The 11,654-nt window shown below is 45.1% G+C and overlaps 1 protein-coding gene across 1 annotated transcript; it reads right to left on the reverse strand.

Annotated features, from left to right (window-relative positions):
* Positions 1–5,397: 5,397 nt before the first annotated feature.
* FPR1 (formyl peptide receptor 1) lies at positions 5,398–11,651 on the reverse strand. Its single transcript, XM_054465740.2, has 2 exons — positions 11,449–11,651; positions 5,398–6,632 (listed from the first exon to the last, which is right to left on the reverse strand). Exon 2 carries the CDS (start codon positions 6,619–6,621, stop codon positions 5,563–5,565), a length of 1,059 nt encoding a protein of 352 aa, XP_054321715.1. The 5' UTR covers positions 6,622–6,632; positions 11,449–11,651; the 3' UTR covers positions 5,398–5,562.
* Between the last annotated feature and the right edge of the window lie 3 nt (positions 11,652–11,654).

The following is an 11,654-nucleotide window of genomic DNA, read 5'->3' on the forward strand; positions in this document are numbered from 1 at the left end:
CCTGGCCAGCCGTGATACAGATGCTCAGCTCCGTGCTTCCCATCTCATCTTCATGAGCTCCAACCAAAAGATTCCCTCAGGCAGCTGTTACTGCTCCCATGTTAAAGAAGAGAAAATTGACATTCAAAGAGGGAAATGACTTGTCTGAGGTCACACAAGCAGTGACAGCCGGGATCTGAACATGACTGTTACAGGATCCAAAATACATGTGCTTTCTACACTGTGATGTGCTGGTAAATGTTTAACAACTGGCTCTCCAAGGGGAAAAACGTATGTCTGTGTATAAACACATATGTTTATAATAAATTTTGTAATTTTACTGATTATAAAGGATATGTACCACACACTTTACAAATAATAATAATATAATCTAAAATTCTCTTTATTGTAAATGCCATACAATTATAACTTCAGGGTGACTTGCTATTTCTTGCAAAATCCAGTACTATTTTTTATTTTATTTTTTGTTTTTATTTTTTTGAGCTGGAGTCTCACCGTGTCGCCCAGGCTGGAGTGCAATGGTGCAATCTTGGCTCACTGCAACCTCTGCCTCCCAAGTTTAAGTGATTCTCGTGCCTCAGCCTCCTGAGGAGCTGGGATTACAGGCACGTGCCACCATGCCCAGCTAATTTTTGTATTTTTAGTAGAGATGGGGTTTCACATGTTGGCCAGGCTGGTCTCAAACTCCTGACCTCAGGTAACCTAGCTGCCTCAACCTCCCAAAGTGCTGGGATTACAAGCATGAGCCACCGTGCCCAGCCTGTTTGCAAATTTTTTAAATGTCTGGTTTAATAAAGGACAGATGAACTCTCTTATCTTCTGTATCCAAACCATTGCAATAATTTTATTTTTTGTTTTTTGTTTTTGTTTGTTTGTTTTGAGGCAGGGTCTCACTCTGTCACCCAGGCTGGGCAACATCATGAGATCTCATCTCTGCAAAAAAATAAAAATAAAAAATAAATAAATAAATAAATTAGTTGGGCATGGTGGCATGCACCTGTAGTCCTAACTACCTGGGAGGCTGAGGTGGGAGTTTGAAGCCGCGGTGAGCTATGATCATACCACTGCACTCCAGCCTAGGTGACAGAACGAGGCCTTGTCTCAAAAAAAAAAAAAAAAAAAAAAAAGTAAGAATACAGCTTTAGGCTAAACTTAATAAGATTAACATTTATTTATTTATTTAATTTTATTATTATTATTATTTTTGAGACAAAGTCTCTGTGTCGCCCAATCTCAGCTCACTGCAACCTCCACCTCCCTGGTTCAAGTGATTCTCCTGCCTCAGCCTCCAGTGTAGCTGGGACTACAGGTGCCTACCACCACACCCGGGTACTTTTTGTATTTCCAGTAGAGACAGAGTTTTGCCATGTTCGCCAGACTGTTCTCGAACTCCTGACCTCAGGTTATCCGCTCACCTCAGCCTCCCAAAGTGCTGGGATTACAGGTGTGAGCCACCATGACCGACCCAAGATTAACTTTTAAAAGGGTGGGCTTAGTAACACAGCTTACCCTCTCTATTGTGGGCGGGCCGCATCCAATCTTTTGAAGGCCTGAATAAAACAAAAAGGCTGGCCCTCCTATGAATAAAAGGAACTCCTTGCCTGTCAACCTTTAAGCTGAGACATGAGTTTTTTTCTTGCTTTTGGACATAAAATAAAAACATTAACTCTTTCTGGGTCTCAAGCCTGCCAGCCTTTGGACTGGAACTACACCATTGTCTCTCCTGGTTCTCAGGCCTTCAGACTAGGACTGGGACTGCACCACCAGCATTCCTGGGTCTCCAGCTCTCTTCAACGAAATCATTTTAGTGTGCTGCCTTTTTCTTGAGGGGACCATTACTGATACAGAAAAAGTAATTGAGGCCAGGTGCAGTGGCTCATGCCTGTAATCCCAGCACTTTGGGAGGCCAAGGCAGACGGATCACCAGAGGTCAGGAGTTCGAGACCAGCCTGGTCAACATGGAGAAACCCTGTCTCTATTAAAAATACAAAAATTAGCCAGGCGTGTTGATGCACGCCTGTAATCCCAGCTACTCGGGAGGCTGAGGCAGGAGAATTGTTTGAACCTGGGAGGTGGAGGTTACAGTGAGCCAAGATTGTGCCATTGCACTCCAGCCTGGGCAACAAGAGTGAAACTCTATCTCAAAAAAAAAAAAAAAAGAGAAAAAGTAATTGATTTTCTCCAGATCACAGAGCTTATAAGAGATGAGGTCCAGATTCCAATCCAGTCAGCTCGTTAGGATGGTCTGTCTTCTTAACGTCTAAATTCTACAAGAGGGATTTTTTTCCCCATAGAGGCACCATTCAGGGTGAGCTGGATATTGTTAGGATTTGGGAGCCGACAGGGGCTATCATTTATTCTCGTTCTTTGACCACATCATAGGCCATTGCCTTTTCTCTGTTTGCTGGTTCATGCAAGACCAGGAGCTCCCCCAGTATGTGGCCGGAAGGGTAATACCCATCCTCCTCAAGCCAAGTCTCTCCCCATTCTCTTGCTCAGCCTCAGTCACAGGAACCACCCTGTGGTTGATTCATTCTGACGATTATTATGGGTAGCTTAGGAATGGATGGTTGAGTTGTGAGTTGTGGAAACTCAGTCAAGCTGGCTTAAGTTAAACCTGCTTGCTGGAAGAACACAAGGGAATTTAAAGGAAGCCAATTGCAGACAGTACGTCTAGACCCTAGAGGAACTGGAACATTATCTGGTAGCTTCTCCCTACCCCTTGCAATCTGGGGCTTCATCATCTCTCACTTCTTCCCTGTTCAAATCCTCTGCTCAGTTCTCTCTCTGTGACTCTTTCTAGCAAATGATCCAGCCGGAGGGTGTTCTGGAGATTCTGCAAATTGGCATCTGGTGTCAGAAGCGAGGGTGGTCTTGTATGAAGGCTCTGCCCTCTAACTTTGTAGCAGGGTCCTATTTTACTACACTCTCCTTCTGGGCCTCAATTTCTCCATGTGTCAACATAGGAAGAACTCTCTGACTTCATGGAGTTGGTGACCTAAGGGGTTCCTGGATTTGCCAGTATCCTGGGTAATTATAAAAGAGGTACAGAAGCAAAAGATTTAGTTAAACCATCATTCATTGAAGCCTTTTGTATGCAGGGAAAAGGCAAGGATGACACGATGCCCTCCAGAAGCTCTGGGGTCAGTGGCATAGATTAAATAAATGCATTGGATGCTGATGAGTAAGGCTTGCAGATCTTCATGGGGGGTGTGCAGAAAAAATCATCATGGGAGTCTAGAGAAGAGCTAGATTCCCAAGGACCACATCATGTCATCAAAACTCAGGAATCTCCCCTTGCACTGAAATGAAATTAGCCCTCATCACCCAGCCCCTCACCCAAAGACAGGTTCTGCTATAAGTTAACTCTGGATGCTCCAAGCTTCTCCTTCATGTCTCTTCTTTCCATTCATTCTCTCTCCATTTCTCTTCTGTTTCTTGTTTATAATAAAATGATGGCCGGGCGCAGTGGCTCACTCCTGTAATCCCAGCACTCTGGGAGGCCGAGGCGGGCAGATCACCTGAGGTAAGGAGTTCGAGACCAGCCTGACCAACATGGAAAAATTCCGTCTCTACTAAAAATACAAAGTGAGCCAGGTGTGATGCATGCCTGTAATCCCAGCTACTCTGGAGGATGAGGCAGGAGAATCGCTTGAACCCAGTAGGTGGAGGTTGCAGTGAGCCGAGATCGTGCCATTGCACTCTAGCCTGGGCAACAAGAGTGAAACTCTGTCTCAAAAATAAATAAATAAAATAAAATAAAATGAAATAAAATGATGATGTCTGTAATGGTAATTAAATGATTGCTTCAAGAGCCGACAACAGAAATCTTCTTGATGGGGTGTGGTGGCTCACACCTGTAATCCCAGCACTTTGGGAGGCTGAGGCGGGTGGATCACAAGGTCAGGAGTTCAAAACCAGCCTGGCCAATATGGCAAAACCCCGTCTCTACTAAAAATACAAAAAAATTTAGCTGTTCCCTTTGGCTGGTACCTGTAGTCCCAGCTACCCTGGAGGCTGAGGCAGGAGAATTGCTTGAACCCGGGAGGTGGAGGTTGCAGTGAGCCGAGATCACACCACTGCACTCCAGCCTGGGTGACAGAGTGAGACTCTGTCTCAAAAAAAAAGGGCTGGCACCAGAAATCTTCTTAAGGAGGATGCTATTATTGATAAATGACTTGAGTTAGGAAAGGAGACCTGAGGCATAAAGAGTCAGAGTCAAAGGTAGGATGGCTAAATTCCTCTGCATTGTAAAAAAAAAAAAAAAAAAAAAAAAAAAAAAAAAAAAAAAAAGGCAGGAATCTGGAGGTGAGGAGATAGGAAGGAGGGTGGACTTTTAAAAGGATGTCTTAAGTTCAATTGGAAGCTTTCATGTTTGTCCGTTGCTGGCCAGTTGCATACTCTCACATTGCCAAGCTTCTTTCTGTAAAGTGTGTTTCATATTTAAATACCATGTGCAGGTAGCTTTTCAGTAAATTGAGGGAAATGTCTGAGTTCCTCTCTGGGTTAATTTCATTCAGGGCAGCAACCACCAGACATTGTATGAACTGGACTAATTCAGTTGAAGCAAGACTTAGAGCCACAGGTAAAAACACGGGCCCTGGGGGCCCTCCCTTGTAGGGAGGACAATCTGTTTCCCAAAATTTATTATATAAAAGATTAGATAATCAGGTAGATCTCAAGGGGATGAGGGGTCTTCAGCTGACATCTCGATAACTTTATATTTTTACTGAGTTGTTGACCAATAAAGGCTGAGGACTTTATATAAAGTATCTTTTTTTTTTTTTTTTTTTTTTCTGAGCCGGAGTCTCACTCTGTCACCCAGGCTAGAGTGCAGTGGCGTTTTCTTGGCTCACTACAACCTCCGCCTTCCAGGTTCAAGCGATTCTCCTGCCTCAGTCTCCTGAGTAGCTGGGATTACAGGAGCCCGCCACTACGCCCAGCTAATTTTTGTATTTTTAGTAGAGACAAGGTTTCACCATGTTGGCCAGGCTGTTCTCGAACTCCTGACCTCTGGTGATCAGCCTGCCTCAGCGTCCCAAAGTGCTGGGATTACAGGCGTGAGCCACTGCTCCTGGCCTATATAAAGTATCTTCTTGTATATCTTGTCTGATTTAAGCCATGCTCTTTCACACTTCTCCCTCCTCCTTCATTTACCTAGGATGACTATATAATTTATTTTTCACAGCAGGGCACTTTTCAGAATGGAAGTGGACACTACTCATCATGATGCCAGAACAACGGGTATCATTCACTACTCATAATTCAGGACTAATAATAATGGGTATCATTCGGGTTCATTTCAGGCAAACTAGGATGCAGATGACAGCTTCTTCCTATCATTTCCCACCCTGACCACCTGAGGCTGAGGTCCAAAATCAAAAAAGAAGTCAATAATAAACTCATATCTGTTTATTCTCCTCAAATCAGGGGACATAGAGGCTTTTTTTTTTCTGATGAGTGGGTAATCCTAAAATAAGCAGGAAATGCCTGTGGCTCAGCCTAACTCAAGGTGAGACGAAGCTGGAGCTGGGAGCTCGAAAGTGTCCCCCAGCTCCCGCTTCACTTCGCCTGTAACTCCACCTCTGCAGAAGGTAAAGTAGAATTGGTAGCTGTGTCACTGGTTTGGGTTGAGTCCTCGGTCAGGGCCCTCTCCAGACTGGCGGGAAGGGAGTGGATCAGCCTCTCCCGGAAGTCCTGGCCCATGAAGACATAGAGCATCGGGTTGAGGCAGCTGTTGAAGAAGGCCAGGGCACTTGTCACATCCACTGCAATGCTAATTTCTTTGTACATGCCTTGCAATAACTCACGGATTCTGACTGTGGCTATAAAGGCCACCACCTGATATGGGGACCAGCAGAGAAAAAAGGCAGCTGCGACAAAGGAGAGGACCCGTAAGGGACGACTGGACTTAATCAAGCCTTGCTTGTGGATCTTGGTGGCAATAAGCCCATAACTGACAGCGACGATGGACATGGGTGCGCTGAAGCCAATGATGAACCGGATGATGCCTCTCACCGTCAACATGGCAATGGCCACCTTCATCCTCTCTTTAGGGTCGTTGGTCCAGGGTGAAAAGTTAAAAGTGCAGGATACTGTCCCTGGCCCCATTTTACCAGGTACTGTAGTCACACGAATGATAACTGGCAATGTGAGGAGCAGAGCCATCACCCAGGGCCCGATGATCACCTTCTTGGCCAGGCTCACGGTGCGGTGGTTCTGGGTCCAGACTGGATGCAGGACACAAACACAGCGGTCCAAAGCAATGAGGGCGATCAGGAAGACACTTCCAAACAAGTTGATATCCACTATGGTAAAGATGAATTTGCACAGGAACCAACCGAAAGGCCAATGTCCTCCCATGGCCTTCCTGACCATGAAGAATGGCAAAGTGGAGGTGAAACAGAAGTCAGCCACGGCCAGGTTCAGGTAACTGATGGTGGTGACTGTGTGTGTCATCCGGAATCCAGCCACCCAGATCACAAGCCCGTTGCCCAGGACCCCGAGGACAAAGGTGACTGCATATACCAGATAAGTGATGATATCCAGGAAGAGATAGCCAGCGGATACAGCAGGTGTCCCTCCAGAGATGTTCGTGGGGAGAGAGGAATTTGTCTCCATCTTGTCTGCTCCTGAAATAGTGCAGTCGTAGTCATTCCTCAGTTATGAACCTCCGCACCATTTCCCCACCCCCTCATTTCTGCCCCTGCCAGTTTTCCCACTCCTAGCTTTTTCACCTTCCCCTAGAGCTCCCACAACAGCTGGAACATCCTCACCACTGTCCCTTACACATGCCCACATCTATACATTGGCAATCTTTTATTGTACCTGTTGGGCAAGATTACATCTTTTTTTTTTGAGATGGAATATTGCTCTGTCACCCAGGCTGGAGTGCAGTGGCGTGATCTCTCACTGCAACCTCCACCTCCCGGGTTCAAGCGATTCTCCTGCCTCAGCGTCCTGAGTAGCTGGGACTACAGGTATGCACCACCCTACTCCTGGCTAATTTTTGTATATTTAGTAGAGGTGCGGTTTTGCCATGTTGGCCAGGCTGGTCTTGAACTGCCAACCCCAGGTGATCCACCCACCTCAGCTTCCCAAAGTGCTGGGACTACAGATGTGAGCTACCGCACGTGGCCAAGATTGCATCTTATAACACATCCTCATAATTGCTAACATGCAAGCACCTACCAGGGAGATTAAATGGCTAAGGAAGATAGGGTCCTTGACCTCCAAGAGGAGAATATGGGGCCAAAGATGTATAGAGAAAACATGTATTCAAACAAAAATGTTCATAGAGACACTCCTCACTATAGCCAAAAGGTAGAAACAACCCAGATGTCCATCAACAGATGAATGGATAAACAAAATGTGGTTTATCCACCCAATGGAATATTATTCAACCATAAAAAACAATGAAGCACTGATATATGCTACAATGTGGCTGAACCTTGAAAACATTACGCTAAACAAAAGAGGGCTGGATGCGGTGGCTCACGCCTGTCATCCCAGAGCTTTGGGAAGCTGAGGTAGGAGGATTGCTTGAGCTCAGGAGTTCATGATCAGCCTGAGCCACATAGCAAGATCCTCATCTCTAACAACAACAACAAAAAAATTAAATTAAATTAGCTGGATGTGGTGGCACACACCTGTAGTCCTAGCTACTCAGGAAGGTGAGATGGGAGGCTCACTTGAGACCAGGAATTCAAGGTTAATAGTGTGCTATGATTGAGCCACTGCACTCCAGCCTGGGCAACAAAGCGAAATCCTGTCTCTAAAAAGAAAGAAAAAAGAAAGGAAGGAAAGAAGGAAGGAAGGAAGGAAAGAAGGAAGGAAGGAAGGAGAGAAGGAAGACACCACAAGTCACATTTTGTATGATTCCACTTGTATGAAATATCCAGAGTAGCCAAACTCACAGAGACCGAATGCAGATTAGTGATTGCCAGGGACTGGGGAAATGAGGAAGTGGGGAACTGTTGCTTAATACATATGCAGTTTTTGTTTAGTGTGATAAAAAAGTTCTGGAACTAGATAATGGTTATAGTTGCAACACACTGTAGATGTACTTAATGCCATTGAATTGTACATTTAAATGGGTAACTTTTTTATTGTTGTTTGAGATGCAGTCTTGTTCTGTCACCCAGGCTGGAGTGCAGTGGTGCGATCTTGGCTCACTGCAACCTCCGCCTCCCAGGTTTAAGTGATTCTCCTGCCTCAGCCTCCTGAGTAGCTGGAATTACAGGCGCTTGCCACCATGCCCGGCTAATTTTTATATTTTTGTAGAGATGGGGTTTCACCATGTTGGCCAGCCTGGTCTCAAACTCCTTGACCTCAGGTGATCTGCCCACCTCGGCGTCCCAAAGTGCTGAGATTATAGGCGTGAGCCACTGTGCCCAGCCTAAAATGGTTAACTTTTTGTTATGTGTATTTTACCATCAATTTAATAAAGAAAAAATAACAGTGTAAGATATCAGAAAATCAGTGGGCAACAGCTTCAGTGACCTAGTGTCACACAAACGTGGACTAAGACTTTCTCTCACCCATGACACTGCATAACAACTATAAGATATGCAACTTCTCAGTCGGGCACAGTGGCTCACGCCTGTAATCCCAGTACTTTGGGAGGCCGAGGTGGGTGGATCACAAGGTTAGCAGTTCGAGACCAGCCTGGCCAACATGGTGAAGCCCCATCTCTACTAAAAATACAAAAATTAGCCAGGCATGGCAGTGGGTGCTTGTAGTCCCAGCTACTCCAGAGGCTGAGGCAGGAGAATCACTTGAACGTGGGAGGTGGAGGTTGCAGTGAGCAGAGACTGCGCCATTGCACTCCAGGCTGGGCGACAGAGCGAGACTCCGTTTCAAAAAAAAAAAAAGATATGCAACTTCTCCACTCCAAATTCTGCTCCCTCTCTCTCTTTAAGGTCATGAAATCTCCCTTTCCTATCTCATCGTGGGAAGCACGGCACAGCATTTGGTTAGTTTTCCAACATAGGTCAAATGGATCTGTGAGTGATACTAAATGATGTATAATGAAGTATTATATCCAATGGATTCTGTGCTAGAAGAAGTCAGAACAACAGACTCCGTTTCCACTCTCGTCTCTGCGGTTACCTTGGCCAGAGGGATGGGAGATGCTTCTCCATCCATTGAATGGGCTCAGCACTCTTGGGGATGTAGAAGACCGTGATAGAAATAATAGTCCAAATATGTATTGGATATGACATTTCATTAGATCAGGTATGCAAAGTGCATATCAGGTTCTTGCCAAGAGCTGGACTTCTCTCTCTTTTTTTTATTTATTTTATTTATTTATTTTTTTTGAGATGGAGTCTCTCTCTATCACCCAGGCTGGAGTGCAGTGGCGTGATCTGAGCTCACTGCAACCTCCGCCTCCCAGGTTCAAGCGATCCTCCTGTCTCAGCCTCCTGAGTAGCTGGGATTTCAGGTGCACGCCGCCATGCCTGGCTAATTTTTTTTTTATTGTATTTTAGTAGACATGGGGTTTCACCATGTTGCCCAGGCTGGTCTCGAACTCCTGAGCTCAGGCAATCCACCTGCCTCAGCCTCCCGAAGTGCTAGGATTACAGGCATGAGCCACTGTGCCCGGCCTGGTCTTCTCTTCTAATGCTTGCAGCAGCCTTCCTCAAAATTGTTACTATGAGGGTCATTGTCTTTATGGTACCCATTTTGCAGATAAGGAAAGTGAGACTTAGAGCATTTCAGTTAATTCCTTAAAGTCACCCAACAGCCCAGGCTGTCAAATTCCAGCAAAAGTCTCTTTCTGCCTCTGCCTTGCCATGCTACTGGCACAGAAGAGCTGTCTAATACACTAGTCACTCACCACATGTGGTTTTTAAGCACTTGAATTGTGGCTAGTCCAATTGGAGATAGGCTGTAGGAGTAAAATACCCATCACATTTCAAAGACTTAGTATGAAAAAAATATTGTGACCATCTCATTAATAGTTTTTATATTGACTACATGTTAAAATGATTATAATTTTGCTATTTAAGTTTAGGTTAGATATTTTATTAAAATTAAGTTCACATGTTTCTCTTCACCTTTTTAAAGTACCTACTTGACACTTTGAAATTACATATGTGGCTCACATTTCTAATGAACTTTGATACTCTACAATCTCAGAAACAACTCAGAGATGTCTCCCTCCCCTACCACCCATCCAACCACCAAAATACCCTGAGGACTCTTTGTCCTCAAGAATCTCTAAGGTAACCAGTTCAGAAGATTGTTGCAATGAATGAGGAAGATTCTGCAATAATGAGCAGGAACATACCAGGGAGGAAAACCTGTGCAATTTTGTCCAATTATGGTTCAAGGGAAAAATTCTGTGATTTGCAGTGAACACAGACCTTGGTGGCTGCCATCGATGAAGCACTTTATGTTTGGCAATCATTGTACCACATCCTCAACTTTCTTGCCTCTGATCTCAACAAACTCAGCACTGATTATACATCATCATCACTGTGTGACAGAAGAGGAAACTAGGAGCTTGATGAGAAATGACAGCCAATGTCTGCAGATTCATGAGAGGGCAGGGCTGTATTCCACTGCTGGGTCCCATGCACCATGCAGAACCAGTCTCTTCATGTGGAGACTCAACACTGATCTGAAAGGTGACTGCTTCTGTATTACACTCATTTCCCCATGACCCATCATAATCATTAGGGCTCTTTTGCTTTCTTCTGAAAGCTTCAAACCGAACAGCCTTTCCCACCCCGACTCAAGCCCTCAAGCTGATGCCCTTGCCTCTTGCTCCACCAGATTCTCCTCACGCTGGCTCCTGCATCACTGTTCTCTGCCCTCAACTCAATGACCAGAAAACAAGTGTTTCCCTCCAAGAATTACCCTCTACTGGTCTCATAAAACTCATTCCCCTATTTACTCAAGAACTTCCCTCCTTCACTTATCCCTTCTTTCTCCTACAGCATCATAGTGTCTCTATATTCCATCATTCCCATCAGGACCCCAATAAAGTCTAGAGCCTATTTGTTTATTTATTTATTTATTTATTTATTTGAGATGGAGTCTCACTCTCTCACCCAGGGTGGAGTGCAGTGGTGCAATCTGAGCTCACTGCAACCTACACCTCCCAGATTCAAGCAATTCTCCTGCCTCAGCCTCCCAAGTAGCTTGAATTACAGACACCCACCACCATGCCTGGCTAATTTTTGTATTTTTAATAGCGGTGAGGTTTCAACATGTTGGCCAGGCTGGTCTCGAACTCCTGACCCCGTTATCCACGTGCCTTGGCCTCCCAAAGTGCTGGGATTACAAGTATGAGTCACTGTGCCCGGCCTGTCTAGGACCCCTTTAAAAAAATTATTATTCAACTCCACATCCTTCTTCAACCAAAGAGTCTACTGTGTTCACCAGTGTATTAAGTGTGTCTATGTCAAGCTACCCAGTCCCCCAGAATATGTTTCTTACCTGGACCGTCCACCAGCTGTGGTCTTGCTCTGGGTAGTTCTAGGTCTGGGTCTCCTGGGGAGAGTGACTCAGGCTCTAATGATCACAGCAAAACATACACCAAGGAACAGGAGGAGGGGTAAAGGAACTGTAACCAGCTGGGTAGCAGGAAATAGGAAGTCAGAGCTGCTTCTGATTTTTGATGGCCCCAAGAATACACCAATATA

The sequence above is a fragment of the Pongo pygmaeus genome, chromosome 20 (genome assembly GCF_028885625.2).
Source record: "Pongo pygmaeus isolate AG05252 chromosome 20, NHGRI_mPonPyg2-v2.0_pri, whole genome shotgun sequence".
NCBI classification, from domain to species: Eukaryota; Metazoa; Chordata; class Mammalia; order Primates; family Hominidae; genus Pongo; species Pongo pygmaeus.